Source organism: Beta vulgaris, chromosome 7 (genome assembly GCF_026745355.1).
Source record: "Beta vulgaris subsp. vulgaris cultivar EL10 chromosome 7, EL10.2, whole genome shotgun sequence".
NCBI classification, from domain to species: domain Eukaryota; kingdom Viridiplantae; phylum Streptophyta; class Magnoliopsida; order Caryophyllales; family Amaranthaceae; genus Beta; species Beta vulgaris.
In genome coordinates, this window is record NC_079208.1 from 46,951,681 (window position 1) to 46,972,391 (window position 20,711).

General features: G+C 33.7%; 1 protein-coding gene across 1 annotated transcript; it reads right to left on the reverse strand.

Moving 5' to 3' along the window:
* Positions 1-9,846: 9,846 nt before the first annotated feature.
* On the reverse strand, positions 9,847-15,898 carry LOC130589557 (uncharacterized). The gene is made up of 7 exons (XM_057390847.1): positions 15,740-15,898; positions 13,000-13,107; positions 12,682-12,896; positions 12,127-12,565; positions 11,816-12,029; positions 10,899-11,708; positions 9,847-10,532 (listed from the first exon to the last, which is right to left on the reverse strand). The coding sequence occupies exons 1-7, from the start codon at positions 15,896-15,898 to the stop codon at positions 9,847-9,849; spliced, it is 2,631 nt and encodes an 876-aa protein (XP_057246830.1).
* Between the last annotated feature and the right edge of the window lie 4,813 nt (positions 15,899-20,711).

A 20,711-nucleotide genomic window follows, 5' to 3' on the forward strand; every position in this document is an offset into this window, starting at 1 on the left:
TGGATATCGCATTTCTCCAACAATATGTCACACCAGTTACGGAAGCTTAATATAAAAGTCCTCTTCAACTAATGGCTATTATCTCCATTTTTTCAACTACATAAGAGTCGACTAATGTGAAATAACTTTGAAGATCAAAAGAATTATGTACCTGTTTGAAAGTTCGCAAATCGCCGATGGACGAATGTGTGATATCACTGTCAAAATCTTAAGTTTTTTCATATTTGTGTTTATAAGTAATTTTTGTGTGTGAGTATGTAATTATGAATGGTTATTGAGAATAATGATTTGTAAGTGAATATTGTGAATGTTTTTGTATGTATTGACGTCCCAGTATATTAGTTTTGCTTTGTAAGTTAATTTTTAGTTTTTATAAAGTTTCCTGATCATTTGAGTGATTTGCGTGATTTTTACAATGTGATTTTCTCAATTCTATGAGTGATTTGTAAAGTTTCCTCATATAAGTGATTTCTGAGTGATTGTTGAAAATTGATTTCCGATGGCTTTGTTTGACCTCCATGTTGGTATTGAGATTCCTTTTATAATTTAAAAAGAAAAGGTGGGGCAAAATAGTCCGTTCAAAAGAGGACGCCGTTGCTCTCCTTTTCCTTATATAATAGAGATTAGAAACTTAACAAGATTTGTAAAGATATTATTTCACAAAAATATATCCTAAATCTAGGAAGAGAATATTTTATATGTATTCCTATCAAATTCTAAACAAATTTTTGTAGGATCTTATTTGACTCGTCTCAATAATTGTTTTATTTTGACCCATCTCCTTCTCCTTGCTAGATGAACTCTTAATCAACATGGGAGTCCAAATTATAGGTGCCTTTGGGTCATTTTACACAGAAAAAAAGGGTACTGAAACTTGACACACAATTTTATACAATATTGTGCATTCATGTTCAACACAATTTTGTATAATTTCTTTATCGTAGAATAATTGCAACAAATCTTCTTTTACAATTGCGGATGCAGGTAATATATTTCTAAAAAATTGTAAGAAGTTGATATATTTGTTACACTTCGTACTTTTTTTTTTGGAGGCAAAAGGCTATATAAATAATATATATTATATATATATATATTGGCCATCATTTGTAATTTATTTTCCACGTATATCATGCTAAAAAGGTTGATTGTCGGGCCAAATAAGTCACTTGAATATAAGTTTGTCTCGAAAAAAAGCAAAAGAGGATAAACAAAAGAAAATTGTGTCAAAATGGAAGGAGGGGAGAAAATGAAAAACTTTCTAGCAAATTAATTTTACTTAAATTGTAAATTTTTATAAGGTTGAAGTTTGAAACTTTTATAACTTTTATGACTTATACCTGTAGTTTATGCAATTATGGATATTTTCTTTATGTCTTTCAATTTAAAGTAAATTTGAATCAATCATGTAATTATATGATTATGTGATTGTACAAAGTTACTTTTGATGGTCGGCTTGAATTAGTACAAGATTGTTGTACGAGTGAAATAATGTTTATTGAAAATTTTGTTCTCAAATTTCTTGATTATTAACATTTAAAGAAGCTCCCCTAAAAAAACATTTAAAGAAGCTGGTGATACTACTCAGATACTATTATGAATTTTGGAGTTCCTAGTAGGGTTTTAAACTTGAGGCCTGCCACACCTCATGTGATGCGCCGAGTCTTCCAGGCCTTATTAATACTTTAATGGTCCGCGGAGCAGGCCATTGACATGGCCATTGCCCATTGCCCTTATGTGCAGCTAGCCTGCTATGGCCTGAATTGGAAACATGTCAATTACTGTTAGAGATATATTAAGATACTAAAGATATTCCCTAAAAAAAAAAAGATACTAAAGATATGATAAATATCTTTAGGATATATTAGTAGTTAAATATTAATTATATTAAAAATATCATCTTATGATTTATTTCAGATAAGTATTAAGAATAATATATCTTTTGGAGTTGTAATAGGATTGTTGTCAAGTTTAGGTTAATGTCATGTGTGATCATCTCATTCATCAATCAAGTATATATATACATCCTGCATCTAGAGTCCTATTAGAAATAACACAACACTTTATTCCTAAAATCTATGCTAAACATATAGATTGATAATTACTAACACCCTTCCTCAAGTGGGATAGTGCGATCTCTGAGTAAGAGGACAACTAGCAACAAAATCATATATCTCGAAATACATAACATTCAACTCAAAGATGGAAAATCAAAGGAAAGAAATTTCGAAAGTTCTTCAAGACATGATAAGTGTACAATTTCAACGCAGTCAAGGCCGAGGAACCGAGGCAGATCAATGCTACTTCTGCGCGGATTGTGCAGGAGGAATTATAAGAAAATCAGAAGCGGAAAGATGTAAACGTTCAGGCCACATAGTTATGCATCCCTTGAAGTGTAGTGGGATATACGGTTATCAAGAGCAAGATTTGGCAAAGATTATAGATACTTCACAAATCTGTAGGAATGTTGTTAATAACAAATATATTATCTACCCAAGAACTAGAATAGTATCCTAATATATCTCTAACAATTACTTTATGATATTATATAATTAACATACGTCATACCATTATACCATGTGAACAAAAATTTTTTTTTGAGGGAGGTGTATCAAAAGAATTTTTAGCTAAAAGTATAGTGACATCTGAGTGTATCAAAAAGATTGTTTTTTGAGGGAGGTGTATCAAAAGAATTTTTGGCTAAAAATTAGTAAGTGACGGTCTATAACAATAGCCAAATTAGAGTTTTTACTGGTCAAAACTCTAAACTCTCTCCAAACCTCTAAACTATCTCTAAAACTCTTTCCCCCAAACACCCCCTTTGTATTTTTGTAGCACTCCTTGTACCCAAATTAGAGTTTTTACTGGTCAAAACTCTAAACTCTCTCCAAACCTCTAAACTCTCTCTAAAACTCTCTCCCCCAAACACCCCCTTTGTATTTTTGTAGCACTCCTTGTACACAGAAATTTCAAGTTGAAATAAATAAGTAGAGAATAAAGTAAGTCAAATGAAATTTATATCAATATATGTATCAAGTACATATTCCATTGAAAATTTATAACAAAAACACACTAGGGTCTTGTTTGGTAATTAATAGTTGTTAAATGATTGTATTAGCTGATTTGACTAGCTTATTGTATTAATTGAATGTAAAAATGTGTTTGGTGAGTAGCAGATAGCTAATTGTTATAATTATATAAAATGACCAATAAGGACATGTACATAATTCATAGTTGTACTTGATATCGTTTATTAATGTAATTTAAAATTTTTACGACATAAATGTGATTTGGCCAGTTTAGGTGGGACAACAACATATGTGACATGTCACCCTCTAGTTGCAGAACAAAAATCGAAAGATATAGGCCTTGTTTGGAAAAGAGAGCTTTGGGGTAAACTTAGAGGTTTGAACTTATATTAGATAATTTGACTAATGAATCCTCTAATATGAACGTTTGGTAAAGAAAGTTTCAAATAGCTAATTGGGTTAAAAAAGTTTTTTCAGAGAAAGTTAGGAGGATGAGCTTTTTAACATTCGAAATTAGAAATGAATGGGTCAAATTACATTTTATATTTTAAAGTTTTTGAAAATTACATTAATAAACTTAGGATGAGTTTTGTCAATATAAACTTAGGCTTGAAAGTATGGCGTAGTTGTGTAAATCTCAATGAATGTAGGGTGACGTTTTGTTAAAATCAACTTAAATTTGAATGTATTGTTTGAGTGAATTTGAATAAGGGGCAGACAGAAGGTTGGATCTCAAGCGAATTTATTTGAGTGGAAGTGTGGAACTGAGCTGGTGGTACAAATATGATGTGTTTGTTGACTATTTCTAGAGAGTAATTCCAATTTGAGGGTTCGTGAAAATAATAATTTTTTGGTTTGTTCACAAAGTATCGTCAAGGTTTTTGAAAATTCATAGGTGTAGGCGTTTTTTGATTGCCTATGCTGGATGAATTCACATTTGACTATCTAATTGTAAAGGTTTTAGTTTTGAAAATATTTTGAAATAAAGAAGTCGCCAATAAATCTTTACAGGAAGAGTTATTAACCTAATTGGATTTTGATAAGGACAAATTAAGAAATTATTCGATTTAGAATTCCTCGGTTTCATAATTTGTCAATGAACCAAAGATAAGTGTAAAAAGGGAGGTGGGATTTGATCGTCGGAGTCCAAAAACACTACAACAAGGATATCAAAGTAATTTCACATGTTTGAGTATCAAAGTAATGTAAGTTAGTTCCAAATCACTATATAGTATCGAAATAGTCATTATGATACTAATACCAAAGTGGCTCTTATTGTTACCAAAGCGTAACTTCGGTACTAATAGTTGGTACCAAAGCGTAACTTCGGTACTAATTTGAGTACGTTTTTTATACACGCTTACGCTTTACTTTGGTACATCCAACCTATAAAATTACTAAAATATGTTTGATAGAATCCAAGATGAAATCCAACAGTGAGACGCCAAGACTTTCTCATAAAATGGAGGTCTCCCATCAAAAATAGGGACGTACCAAAATAGTAGGTGAATATGACTTCTTGAACAATGATAAACATCAAATCGGTGGATGCAACTTACAAAATTAGTGTATATAACAAATAGTATTTGTGTATAGAACATTATTTGTGTATAGACAAATAGTGTTTGTTCAAAGACAAATGTTGTTTTATTTTTCCTTTATTTTGCTAATTTTTCAAACACGGACACTATCTTTTGTTTATACGAAGGTTGTCTTAAAAATTTTGTGGTCCCCGTGCTAATTATAAAGTTGGGCCCTGATATAATAATCATGCATAGATTGTTAAATTATAAAGATGTATTCTATAAAATATGTCCTTGTTAAATGATTTTAATTAAACAAAGTTCAATTTTGAACAATATGACTAAAACAAACATTTAATTTGAGACTTTTGGACCCTTTCAAAGAGCGGGATCAGATCTTGTGTTATTGGTTGCTTTGCATTCCATACTATACGGCCCTGGTTTATACACAAATACAATTTAATATACGCAAATTCTGTCAGATATTTATCATTGCTCATAGGTTTAGGATAAGTTGATCAGTACAAGGTAGGACATTAGCCAAAATGCAAAACTAAAGCCGCCCCCCTCACTCTAAACCTAATTACTCTCTAGCTGCGCTTAGATCTCGGCATGGGCCGGGCTGAGCCTGTTCACGGGCTTGGCCCACGGGCTTGGGGAAATGGCGGGGCGGGCCGAGCTTGAAATTTCCATATTTTGTTCACGGCCCGGCCTACAACCACGACCCGGCCCAGGCGCACAGTCCCGCGGGCTTGGCCGTGTTTTATGTTGTTTTTTTTCCGTATTTTGATAGTTTTAGGCTAAAAAACAAAGGTATATACATATATATATATATATATATATATATATATATATATATATATATATATATTATATATATATAATATATATATATATATATATATATATAATATATATATATACAGGGTTGGATTCTACTGAGAACCCTCTTATGGTGAGAACCGTGAGAACCACTTAAAATGAGCAAAAACTTCCTAAAATGAGCAAAAAAAAAGTAACAAATGAGCAGAAACATAAAATGAGTAGAAAACATTAAGTTATTAAAAGCGTAAAATGTACAAAAATATAAAAGAAGAAAAACGTAAAATGAGCATAAAAAAGTTCAATGAGAAAAAAAGTAAAATGAGCATAAACGTTGATAAATGAGCATAAAATTGTTAAATGAGCAAAAACATAAAATAAGTGAAACAAAAAATGAGCAAAAATGTTATGAAATGATCAAAATCTTCGTAAAATGAGGAAAATGATGGTTCTCACGGTTCTCACCATAAGGGTGGTTCTCATATGAACTTAAACCTATATATATATATATATAATATATATATTTATAATATATATATATATATATATATCACAAACTCTTAAAAAAGACGGTCTCACGTTAGTCTTAACGTGAGACCAGCCCATCCCAAGAAATATATATTTTTAGAAATCGAACCGCGTCTCACAAATTCTCACGATAGTATTTTGGCGAATTAGTTAATATTTTTGGCGAATTAGTTAAGTATTTTAGCACAATAGTTTAGAGCTGGTAATCTTTGTGTAGACTTCCATTGTTTTTTAGTTAACATATTCAATACATTAGTTAGTGTTGTTCTATAATTAGTTAAGATTAATTGAGCATTATTTTGGTTTCTAATATAAACGAAGAAACAACATTTTTACAAATCTAAAATGTCAAATACAAAAGACAACCTGAAAAAATAAGTTAAAACAACCTAGCATTTGGAGTAATTATTGTATCAATTTCTGTTTGGTTCTTGGAATTTATTTTTTCAGTCTTCTCATTCTTTCTTGCATTTCCTCTCCTTGTTTTTGAACCATATGGGTGTAAATTAACCAATGTAGTTGTACTTGATGAGCATCGTTCTTCTACGATTGGTTTTGCAGTTAAGACTTTGTTTATAATTGCAGTAATATTTTTGTAGACTTCTTGGAGTGTCTTTCTTGCATCTTCATTATCTTGATTTTTGAGAATGAGATTGTAGAACTAATTTTCTGCGATTTCATATCGCCATGGGGTTACATTGGTTTATCTATTCATTTTAGAGGTGATCATTTTGGCCCGGCCCGTCCCGTTTTTGGGCCAGGTTTGGGCAGAATTTTTCGGGCCCTGCTAATTTAGGCCCAAAATAACGGGCTTTGGACACAAAAATTCGGCCCGAATATAGGGCCGGCCCGACCAATGGGCAAAAATTTTTGGCCGCGGCCCGGCCCATGATCACCTCTAATTCATTTCACTTTTCCACACTTTCCTCGCTCTTTACATATCTAATCCACATACTTATGTAGTATTTTTGTGATTGAACGCATGTGCATGATTCTCAATGTATGAAAATACAACAATCCTAGTAGCATAACTATTACTTCATATTATTTAACTATTACAAATAAATTAATAACTAATAACATTTAGGTATTAGTTATGTTTTTAAATAAAAGTTAAACTTTCAAATACAAAAGTTTTCGGTACCAAAAGTGATATGATCTGTTTCTTTAATGTTTTTGCAAGTGCAAGTTATCATCTAACAATGAGCAATATATATCACCTTTGTGATGAATATGTGTCAAACTCTTCTTTTACTTCAAACATGATAAACATCTTATGAGGTGAAAAAAAACAAAGTAAGTGTTTGTGGACATTGTCATTGCAAACTCGTGCTTGAATATTTTACTTACATCCAAATTAAACATCCAATGCAAGTTGTATGCAGAGAATGGAGGAAAACAATATAGGTTCTATGGCGTCTCGAAGGATTAGAGAAGAAAAGGAGAATGTGGGTCAATAAAATGTATTATAATATGAAATATATGATATAACTAATATACTCCAACACTTCACTAATATACTCCAGCGCTTAACTAATATACTTCAGCACTTAACTAATTCATCTAGAAACAATTTAAGGTTAGCATAACTAATAGGTGCAAGCGTTTAACTAATTCTACTGCTGGTTTGATGCACGTGCATGATGTCAACATGACATCAGCGGTCTCACGTTAACACTAACGTGAGACCGTCTCTCCAAAAACAGACTATATATGTGATATGTATATATGTATAATGTATATGTATATGTGATATGTATATATGTATATGTATATATTTTTTTTTTTACGAAAAAAGAAAAATCACAAGCATTGTCAAAAAGGAAAAAGGAAGAAATCTCAGTTGGGTATTCTCCATCCAAACTCTCATCTCTTGTAAAGAAAGATAAAACTCTGGCATGGGATGGACATTTTATTACACAATTTACTAGCACGTTGAAAAGAACAAAAAACAAAAAAGTTCTTCGAAGCTAAAATATCATCAACTACAATTTAACAACTTGAGCGAGCTCGCTTCCCATGGATCATCTTAATCGCTTTGAGGAATCCGACTCCACTTCACGCATCTAAAACCCGCATCAAACACTAGCTGGAGGCCGAGCATTATGACAGCAAGTTCCGCAACCTCCAACACCCAATCTTCTTCCCTACTCTCCCTTGCAGGCGTCAACATCACCCACCTCGTCTTTGACTACAACTCCAGCCCACATCCGTGCCCCCCCCCCCCCTTAACAGATGCGTCCATGTTAATCTTGTATGGAATACCGAAAGGCTTCCCCTAGTGGGCCTGTTCCTTCCTCTGACTAGTAGCAAGCCCTTCCTCACTTTTTCATAGCCATCTCAAACTCCCAAGTAGTTTCAATGCCTTCCCACTGCCCACACGCCGCCTGATTATCCACTTGCCTTGCTCGAACACTAAAAAGAATCAGAGACTCAAAATTCCTTTTAATCTGGAAATCAATATCCAGTTTTCTTTGATTGAAAAACTCTAAAGGAATGGAGGTTTTCTCCCCTTACAAAAGCTGCGCTGCCAAGAGAGCCTATTGCCTCTTTTATAGCAATACATTAGCTAACTAGAGAAGGACAGAATGAGCTGTACATAAAGACAAGAAACAAAAAAGGACAAGAAAAAACGGCTAGAATCCACCTAGAGACCAGCACGCATACTAGGAACAAAATACTAGAAATAAAGAAAGATATTTTTGGAAAAGTATTTCCTTGTTTCCTATATGTACATATCTTCAATACTCCCCCCTCAAGTTGGATTGGTGGTAATCAGGCCTAACTTGAAACTAAGATGCTTGTGTTGCTGTTCACTGAGACATTTAGTCATAATATCTGTCAGTTGAAGAAATGATTTCACATGAAGCACACCAGTAGTGAGATGCTCGCGTACATAATGACAATCCACTTTGAGATGCTTGGTTCTTTCATGAAAAATAGGGTTGTGAGCAAGATGGATGGCAGACTTATTATCACAGAAAAGATCAATGGGTGTAGGTATGTGAATACCTAGATCACTAAGAACACCTTCTAACCAAACCAATTCACTTGTAGTCTGAGACATGCATCTGTACTCAGCTTCAGTAGATGACTTGGAAACAGTTTTTTGCTTCTTGGTTTTCCAGGATATGAGAGAATTGCCTAGAAAGACACAATATCCTGTCAATGATCTAGCACTGAAAGCACAATTACCCCAATCTGAGTCACAGAAACCTGTGAGAGTAAGCTGAGAATCAGCTGAGTAAAATAGGCCTTGATTAATTGTGCCTGATAAGTATTTGATAACATGAATGGCAGCCTGAAGATGAGGTTTCCTAGGAAGTGTCATGAATTGACTGAGCTGCTGTACTGAATAAGAAATATCAGGCCTTGTAAGATTCAAGTAGAGAAGTTTGCCTATAATGCTTCTATAGAGCTCAGGGTCTTCAAGGATCTCTCCTTCATCAGTTGAGAGTTTGATGCCCTTAGGAAAAGGACACTTGACAGGCTTACAAGTTTGAGTTCCTGTGCTTTTGAGGATATCCAAGATGAATTTTCTTTGATGTAACATGAGACCCTTCTCATTTCTTGCCACTTCTATCCAAAAAATACTTCATTGTCCCAAATCTTTGATAGTGAAAGCAGATCTAGAGCCTCTTTGATGGCTTGAATTTCATGAAAAGCATTTCCTGTGATCAAGAGATCATCAACATATACAAGTATAAACACCCTGGTGCCTTGAACATCTTTAGAGAACAAAGAATAATCTCTCTTGGATTGAGTATATCCATGTTCCAGTAGGAATTTGGTGAGCTCAAAGTTCCATTGTCTGGAAGCTTGCTTTAAACCATACAAGCTCTTCTTAAGTCTGCATACTTGCCCTTCTTTAGCCTGATCATAACCTTTAGGAGGCTTCATATAAACTTCTTCATCTAGATATCCATGCAGGAATGCATTATTGATATCTAGATGATGTAAATTCCATCTTGAATGGTAGCTAGAGCAATCAAAGTCCTAACAGAGGTGAACTTAGCAACAGGAGAGAAGGTGTGCTTATAATCCTTCCCTCCAATTTGTTTATCACCTCTAGCCACAAGTCTGGCCTTGAGCCTATCAATTTCACCATTTGGAGTAAACTTGATCTTGTATACCCACTTGCTATCAATAACATTCTTTCCTGCAGGAAGTTGAGTGAGCTCCCAAGTATCATTAGCATCAAGGGCTTGAAGTTCCTCCTGCATAGCTTTAGTCCACCCTTCATCTCTTGCTGCTTCTGTGTAATGTAATGGCTCTCTACTTCTGAGAACATTATTCATGTAGCTCAAATATTCTTCAGCAAACTCTTTTGTTTGTCTCATCTGGTCCACTACAGCACAGCAGGAAGTCTCATTAGGAGGTGTATGATGTTTTCCTGGAATATCATAAATGTAGTCCTTGTATCTGTTGGGAACTTCAGCTTGTCTGGAAGACTTCCTTGTTACAGTAGTTGGAAGAGAGTCCTCTGAAGGAATTGGTTGATTTTCATTAACCAACTCCTGCTCCAGCTGTTCCAGTCCTGCAAAATCATCATCATTGGTTCCTTCATCATCAACTGGATGAAGGATGTTAGTGAAATCATCATAGTCAAAGATATCCTTGTCAGAAGGTTGTTCTGCATTGCCAGTGAGAGTAGGATTAAGATTTTTGTTGTGTAGAAAAGGAAAAAAAATTTATTTAAACACAACATCTCTACTTACAAAAATTTGTTTTGTAGCTAAATTCATTACCTTATAACCCTTTTGACAGTAGGGATATCCCAACATAACACACCTGATTCCTCTTGGGGCAAATTTGTCACTAGGCTTTTGGTGTGGGCTTGCATAGCAAAGACATCCAATTATTTTCAGATGTTCATAATTGGGTTCCTGCTTTGTTAGTCTCTTGTAAGGTGTATCCCAGTTGATAACAGCACCGGGTAACAAATTGATTAAGTGTGTGGCTGCAAGTATACATTCACCCCATAAATAATTTGGCATACCTGCATGCAATTTCAAAGCTCTTGCTGTTTCAAGCAAGAACCTGTGCTTCCTCTCTACCCTGGCATTTTGTTGAGGAACCCCTGCAACACTCCTTTGATGAGTGATTCCTCTCTCACAAAATATTTGCCTGCACTCAGCTTGGAAGATTTCTGTTCCATTGTCACTTCTAAGAGTCTTGACTCTAGTTTCAAAATGATTCTCAACATGTATAAAAAAATTCAACAAAGTGCTTTTAACCTGTTCTTTGTTAGATAACAGTTGAGTCCAAGTGACTCTACTGTAATCATCCACAATGGTAAGGAAATAACTACCCCCTGTCAAAGCCTTTGTCCTATAAGGACCCCATAAATCCACATGTATAAGATCAAAGATATGAGAAGCAATAGATTTACTAGGAGAAAAAGGCAACTTGTGATGTTTAGCAATGGAACAAGTGTCACAGAAATAGTCTTTAAGACCCTTACATTTGCAAATGTCTAAGTGTTGCATCTTTGATAAAGAAACATGCCCTAGTCTAGCATGTATAAGATCTAGATTAGCTACATTATTACAGTGCATCACTGTATCATCAACAGCAGTTTTCAAACAGATTCCATCATGCTTCTCTTCATCATCTCTCTGAAGCTTATAGAGGTCACTTTCCTTCTTTCCAAGAAAAATATTTCTTCTAATGGAAAGGTCCTGTAATATGCATCCATAATTATTAAAGATCATCTGAAAGTTTTTGTCCTTCAACAATTTAGCAACAGATAGTAAGTTATGATTAAAATCATGGATATACAGAACATTTTTAAGTGTAATATTATCACCTAAAACAACATCTCCTATTTCAGTCACAATTTTCATACTTCCATCTGGAAGTCCCCCTTTATCTTACCTTTTATGATTTTTTTATTCAAGAGAAGCTCTCTGTTACCTGTCATATGGTCACTGGCTCCAGAATCTATGAGCCATGTTCCACATTTTGCATTAACCTTATTGACAACAGCATTAGAATTACTAAGTTTACCTGCAAAATTTGCTTGGCTGCTGCTTGCTTCTCCTTGCTTTTCTGTCATTACTTTGATGACTTCTTGCACCAGGTTGTTGATGAACTTGTTGTCCTGTTTCATTCCACTTCCTTCTCCATTCTGAGTTGAGAAGTCCAGAGGGTTGTCTTGAGTTGCTATGTCAGTATCTTTCATCACATTTGCAGCGCTTCTGAATTGCTCATTCCCTTTTTTATACCAGTCTGGATATCCTACAACTTGAAGCTTTCTTCCTTGCTGTGACCTTTCTTCCCACAATGATCACAAAATCTCCCATCTTTTCTATCTTGAATTGCTTAAAATAATCCTTCTTCTGAAAATTCTTCAATGGCCCCAAACTCCTGCTTTGAACTTGTCTGTTCACAGCCAAAGCACTGGCTTCCAAGGCTGCTGTCATCTCTCCTGTAATCTGTTTCTGCCTTTCAATTTGCAGAACCAAATTATAGGCTTTGTTCACTGTCACTAATGGATCAGTGCTTAAAAGATTCGACTTCATCTGGTCATAGCCAGTGTTAAGACCCATCACAAATTTTATTAGTTTTTCAGTGGCTTGTAATTCCATCAGTTTTTTTGTAAGTTCACATGAACATTTGACATTGCTCCACATGTACACTCTGGGATTCCTTCCAATCTGCAATCTGATCCCAAACATTTTTAGTTTGCAGTAGTATTCACTAACACTAGGTTGTTTTGTTGAAGTTCCCAAAAATCCTTTTTGAAAGAAAAAAGTTGTGGAGCATTTGTCTGAGCATACCTCTCAACTATCTCTTCCCAAAGCTGCTTGGTTGATTGCATATTCACCAAGCTAGCTGCCACATCTGGCTTCATGGTAGCCAGCATCCATGACCTAACCATGTAGTCACATCTCTCCCACTTCTGCATTTCTTCTTCACCAGAAATAGGCTTAGGATGTTTCCCTCCAAGAAAACCTAGTTTATTCTTGGCCCCAAAGCTATTCTGATGCTTTTGCTCCAGTTCATAAAATTTGTTCCATCAAAGATTATGCTTCCTAATGGTGTAGAACCATTATCATTCACATCTATAAACAAAGGATCCTTATAAGGGTTTATACTGGAGTTTTCATTTCCAGTTTGTTCTCCTTTATCTTTTCCCATATTTCAGAAAAACAAAACTTTGAGCCTCTGAGACTTTTAGAGTAATGATCTTGATAGCCTAAGCTCTGATACCATGAAAAGAATCAGAGACTCAAAATTTCTTTTAATCTGGAAATCAATATCCAGTTTTCTTTGATTGAAAAACTCTTAAGGAATGGAGGTTTTCTCCCCTTACAAAAGCTACGCTGCCAAGAGAGCCTATTGCCTCTTTTATAGCAATACATTAGCTAACCTAGAAGGACAGAATGAGCTGTACATAAAGACAAGAAACAAAAAAGGACAAGAAAAAACGGCTAGAATCCACCTAGGGACCAGCACGCATACTAGGAACAAAATACTAGAAAGAAAGATATTTTTGGAAAAAGTATTTCCTTGTTTCCTATATGTACATATCTTCAATAAACACCACCAATTCCATATTTCAAATTTGCCATAGCACCATCATCACAACTTCCCACGCTCTTGGATATCGCATTTCTCCAACAATATGTCACACCAGTTAGGGAAGCTTAATATAAAAGTCCTCTTCAACTAATGGCTATTATCTCCATTTTTTCAACTACATAAGAGTCGACTAATGTGAAATAACTTTGAAGATCAAAAGAATTATGTACCTGTTTGAAAGTTCGCAAATCGCTAATGGACGAATGTGTGATATCACTGTCAAAATCTTAAGTTTTTCTCACATTTGTGTTTATAGGTAATTTTTGTGTGTGAGTATGTAATTATGAATGGTTATTGAGAATGATGATTTGTAAGTGAATTTTGTGAATGTTTTTGTATGTATTGACGTCCCAGTATATTAGTTTTGCTTTGTAAGTTAATTTTTAGTTTTTGTAAAGTTTCCTGATCATTTGAGTGATTTGCGTGATTTTTACAACGTGATTTTCTCAATTCTATGAGTGATTTGTAAAGTTTCCTCATATAAGTGATTTCTGAGTGATTGTTGAAAATTAATTTTCGATGGCTTTGTTTGACCTCCATGTTGGTATTGAGATTCCTTTTGTAATTTAAAAAGAAAAGGTGGGGCAAAATAGTCCGTTCAAAAGAGGACGTTGTTGCTCCCCCTTCCCTTATATAATAGAGATTAGAAACTTAACAAGATTTGTAAATATATTATTTCACAAAAATATATCCTAAATCTAGGAAGAGAATATTTTATATGTATTCCTATCAAATTCTAAACAAATTTTTGTAGGATCTTATTTGGCTTGTCTCAATAATTGTTTTATTTTGACCCATCTCCTTCTCCTTGCTAGTTGCTAGATGAACTCTTAATCAACATGGGAGTCCAAATTATAGGTGCATTTGGGTCATTTTACACAGAAAAAAAGGGTACCGAAACTTGACACACAATTTTATACAATATTGTGCATTCATGTTCAACACAATTTTGTATAATCTCTTTATCGTAGAATAATTGCAACAAATCTTCGTTTACAATTGCGGATGCAGGTAATATATTTCTAAAAAATTGTAAGAAGTTGATATATTTGTTACACTTCGTACTTTTGTTTGGAGGCAAAAGGGTATATATACTTTAACAATATATATATATTGGCCATCATTTGTAATTTATTTTCCACGTATATCATGGTAAAAAGGTTGATTGTCGGGCCAAATAAGTCACTTGAATATAAGTTTGTCTCAAAAAAAGCAAAAGAGGATAAACAAAAGAAAATTGTGCCAAAATGGAAGGAGGGGAGAAAATGAAAAACTTTCTAGCAAATTAATTTTACTTAAATTGAAAATTTTTATAAGGTTGAAGTTTGATACTTTTATAATTTTTATGACTTATACCTGTAGTTTATGCAATTATGGATATTTTCTTTATGTCTTTCAATTTAAAGTAGTGAATCTGATAACCTGCTCTCATCTATAAAATTTGAATCAATTATGTAATTATATGATTATGTGATTGTACAAAGTTACTTTTGATGGTCGGCTTGAATTAGTACAAGATTGTTGTACGAGTGAAATAATGTTTATTGAAAATTTTGTTCTCAAATTTCTTGATTATTAACATTTAAAGAAGCTCCCCTAAAAAAACATTTAAAGAAGCTGGTGATACTACTCAGATACTATTATGAATTTTGGAGTTCCTAGTAGGGTTTTAAACTTGAGGCCTGCCACACCTCATGTGATGCGCCGAGTCTTCCAGGCCTTATTAATACTTTAATGGTCCGCGGAGCAGGCCATTGACATGGCCATTGCCCATTGCCCTTATGTGCAGCTAGCCTGCTATGGCCTGAATTGGGAAACATGTCAATTACTGTTAGAGATATATTAAGATACTAAAGATATTCCCCTAAAAAAAAAAAGATACTAAAGATATGATAAATATCTTTAGGATATATTAGTAGTTAAGATATTAATTATATTAGAAAAATATCATCTTATGATTTATTTCAGATAAGTATTAAGAATAATATATCTTTTGGAGTTGTAATAGGATTGTTGTCAAGTTTAGGTTAATGTCATGTGTGATCATCTCATTCATCAATCAAGTATATATATATATATATATATATATATATATATAATATATATATATATATATATATACATCCTGCATCTAGAGTCCTATCAGAAATAACACAACACTTTATTCCTAAAATCTATCCTAAACATATAGATAGATAATTACTAACACCCTTCCTCAAGTGGGATCATGCAAATCACGAATGCCCAACTTGCCAGCTGAAACTTAGTAGGAACATAGGACGGACTCACAAGACCTTCAGTCACAGCATGACGAACAAAATGACAATCTGCCTCAATGTGTTTAGTACGTTCATGAAACACCGGATTCTTGGCAATATACAAGGCAGATTGACTATCACAATATAATCGCATTCCTGCAGGATGTTGAATTCCAAGATCACCTAAACAATAGCAGCCATCGAACGATACCGAGACACTGTAGGTTGCTTCTTAGTCTTCCAGGAAATAGGGGAATGTCCCAACAATACAAACCACCCAACCGATCTCCGAGTAAAAGGACAACTAGCAACAAAATCATATATCTCGAAATACATAACATTCAACTCAAAGATGGAAAATCAAAGGAAAGAAATTTCGAATGTTCTTCAAGACATGATAAGTGTACAATTTCAACGCAGTCAAGGCCGAGGAACCGAGGCAGATCAATGCTACTTCTGCGCGGATTGTGCAGGAGGAAGTATAAGAAAATCAGAAGCGGAAAGAGGTAAACGTTCAGGGCACATAGTTATGCATCCCTTGAAGTGTAGTGGGATATACGGTTATCAAGAGCAAGATTTGGCAAAGATTATAGATACTTCACAAATCTGTAGGAATGTTGTTAATAGCAAATATATTATCTACCCAAGAAATAGAATAGTATCCTAATGTATCTCTAACAATAACTTTCGTTCGGGCTTTCAACTACCACTCAAAACTAATTTTTGTTTAGTGAATACTAACTTTTTTATTAAAAACTTTATTTGAAGTTATCAACTATGATATTATATAATTAACATACGTCATACCATTATACCATGTGAACAAATTTTTTTAAAAAAGTATAGTGACATCTGAGTGTATCAAAAAGATTTTTTTTTAAGGGAGGTGTATCAAAAGAATTTTTAGCTAAAAGTATAGTGACATCTGAGTGTATCAAAAAGATTGTTTCTTGAGGGAGGTGTATCAAAAGAATTTTTAGCTAAAAATTAGTAAGTGACGGTCTATAACAATAGTCATCTTTAAATAAAAAATACAATAATAAACTACCTACATACAACAATAGCCATCTTTAAATAAAAATATAATAATACTAAACTACCTATATACAACAAATTGTTTATTCACAGCCATCCATGGTAATTTTAATTCAAATTTAGTTGATTTCAAGTTTTAATTCGCATAATCCAATATCAAAATCTCTAATTTATCTTATATTTATACAAAGAAGGGGGATTTGAACCTGTGACCTATCGTTCACAGCACCTCAATCTTAACCACTAGGTACGAACACAAAACATGTGACATGAGTTGGCACCTATGTTACACAGACACGAATCAAGTGTATACTAGGTTACGGATGTATAAGTGTCCAACCATGGGAAGATGCATTTGATCAAGTTTTAGGTTCAGTCCAAATTTAAAGATTAAAAAAAGCCCATTTTTTACGCCGACATTCTTAAAAGATATGAGCCATGTATTACTGAAAGACAAGAGCTCAAAAATAAGTGTTGAGATATCATGCACATTTACTTCACGTGAAAGCCTATCACTAGTGGAAAACACCTTATCTGTCACTTAGTAATATATTCAATTTTTGTAAAATCGCATCTGAAAATCAACATAAAAAATAGGAGGAAAAGCTATGAAGACAATCTGACGCGGTCCTTTGTGGACCTCATCGGATTTTATAAACTGATGAGGTTTTTTTAATTTGATCCGGTTCATAAGACCGAATCAGATTTTCGTTATTTTAAAAACAATCGCTTGGCCCGGTTTACTATGACCCATTTTCTTTGTTAAACCTCTGCTATCCCACCCTCTTCCCTCTCTCCTCTCTTCGTCCCAACCTCACACCCACGAAACCCTAGACCCCCATTTTCTTCCCTCGCTCTCCCCTCTTCGTCTCAGCCACCAACTCCTTCTCTCCTCTCTTTGTCCCAGCCACTCTCTCTTCCTCGAAATATCAAACCATAACTCCCTCCTCTCTACTACTCCCTTACACCAGCAGATCCCTATAAGCCCGAATTCTCACTCACTTCTCTCTCTCATCTCTACTCCTCCCTCACAAAACGAAGAACGAATAACGAAAAAGAAGATCGAAAATGGAGAACAAAATGAAGAGCGAAAAATTGAAGATCGAAAATGAAGATCGAAAATAAAGAACAAAATGAAGAGCGAAACGAAGAACGAAGAATCGAAGATATGTGCACAAGAAATTGGTTCGTTTGAGTTTTTATGCGATTTAGTTTTTGGATCTGCTTTTAGGTGTTTTTTTTTTCGTCTTTTTTGGGATTTAGTTTTTAGATCTGGTTTTGGGTGTAGGTTTTTCTTTCGTTTTTTTGGGCTTCCATTTTCGCCTTTTTTTAGGCTTCCATTTTCGTTTGTTTTTTTGTTCGAACTCTTAATTTTAGTTTTATCTGGGTTGTGTTTTTTAGTTCCTTTGTTTTCTAATTTCCATTTCTTTTTCGTATATATTACAATTTTCATATACTTACTAACTGGATGCTTATTTTTCGTATATGTTTCATTTTCGTTTTTTTAGGTTTGCAACATAAATGTTGTATGTTGCTGGTGTTGACTAAGATGTGGATTTAGTCTCAATTTTTGTTTACGTTAATTGGTCTCAATTTTTAGGTTTGCAATTTTCGCATATTTTGCGTTAGTCTCAATTTTTAGGTTTGTAATTTTCTGTATATATGTTACATTCTTATTGTTATGTATTTGTGTAATTTTCTTTATTTATATTAAAATGTTGTTTCTATGTATTTATGTTTAATTTCATATATATGTATTTTGTATGATTTTTGTTTCTGTATAATGTATTATTGTCGTATACATATGTATGGTATATTTTTAGACTTTGGGTGTTCCAAATACACAGTGAGACGAGAAATGTTAAATGTGCAGATATGCAGTTGTAGGTCTGCACCTTTTTTTATATGAAATTTGACGATTAGCTGCGGTTTTGAGGTTAAAACCAGATCAGTTAATGTGATTAACTGATCCGGTTTTACCTTAGAACCGCATATTTAAGCGCATCAGTTAGTGTATTGGATCTGCTGCAAGCCTATCCGATGCGGAGCAAAACCGAATCAGTAAGCCCGGTTTTGAGCGCATCGTATAGGCTTTTTTGCACTAGTGTCACTAGTAGAATAAATACTTATTGTTGCGGTCATTAAGTGGTCCATTGCGGCGGTTTTGGCCGCGCAGCAATTAAGGGGGCAACAATAGGTAATTAATATATTGTCGCGGTTCTAAACCACAACAATATTTGAAGTCATTGTAAAGAGTCAACTAGAGGTAAAAAAAAGGGTCAACGCCGGTAAATGGTAAATCTGGCCAGAAATTCATAAAGTGGTTCTTGTTCACAATCAAGAGTATTTTATTATGTCCTTTTTGATGACAACAAAAATTTATTAGGTCATTCCCCACAAAACTTGTATTTTATTAGGTCCTTTTTGACAAAAAAACCCATAAAATATATCAACTTGTTTTTAATCTTTAAAAAGAGATCTATTTTGATATTTAAAAAGAGACCTATTTTAATATACTTTTGACAAACTTCATTTTCCACAAATATAAAGACCAACTTTTTCTTTCACTAATTATGAGATCAAGTTAACATTTAATTTTGCACCCCCTATTTCGAAATTACTAGATCCACCATTGAGTCCAATTCAGATATTTTATAGAAAAAGTCAAGTTCTTAATTTGAAATGAAATATCTAAGCGTCTATAGGTCAATCCATTTACGTGCATTTTGTGAATACATCCATTCACCACTGTCATAATATGATAAGGTTATTGTTGGTGCAAAATCAGTTTGTTGACCTTTCAAACAAGTCAATGGACATCTAATAGTTTGATATTGAATGCATTGTGAGACTTATTCCCTGGGGGTTAATTAGATAAAATCTTGCTAACGTACTATGTCTTTCATTTCAATTAATGATCAAACTACAACATAAATTAACTTCAGGCGAAAAGCAATAGATAGAGGAAACAGTAATCACGCTTTTAATTAAAGCACAAAATTCCCATACGTGCCACACACTTAGAGATGAATTTTACAACACACAAGGAATAAGTCATGTTGGACAACTAAAAAGGAGACATGAAAAATGTTACCTTCATGGTTCCCTCCTTCAATTGGAGTGAGAATTTGAGACTTTGCCTAAGGGTGGTAGAACATGCACGGATGCCTAAGATAAATCTAAAGAACTAAACTACAACCCCATAAGGAGGTTGGGCTATATATGCTAGCGCTAGTCTAAGGAATTAAGAAATGCTAGAGTTTTGACGGATTGTTCGTGTGTCTTTTTCTTGATAATAGTTTCTCTATTTATAGAGAATCATAACATATAACGCCCATGCATGCTAGGGAGGGAAAATGTTCACTAGTAGAATAAATGCTTATTGCTGCGGTCAAAAAGTGGCATATTGCTGCGGTTTTGGGCGCGCAACAATCAAGGGGGCAGCAATAGGTAAATAATATATTGCTGCGGTTTTTAACCGCAGCAATATTTCAACATATTGCTGCGGTTTCTAGCACAAAACCGCAGCAATATTATTATTTTATATTAGAAAAAATCCAGTATATTGCTGCGGTTTCTAGCCGAAACCGCAACAATATGACCTGGTACAGAATTTATTTTTTTTCATTTGTCAACTAAATTTGAAATATTAAAACCAAACAACTAACATATCCATTATCCATTAAATTCAAACAAACTGAAAATAAAATATTTATTAATATATAAAGATGAAAAATCTAATTACATCAATATTACAAAAGAATAAAATGTAAAATAAAAAAGTAAAATTAAAAAAACAATTACAACTAAATGACTAATAAAAACAAATAATACTAAAAAAAATAAAAAACCGAAAATAAAAAACAATCTAACTGCAAACCGAGCTAACCAAACGAAAAAAGGAAAATAAAAGACGAAAAAAACAGAAAATT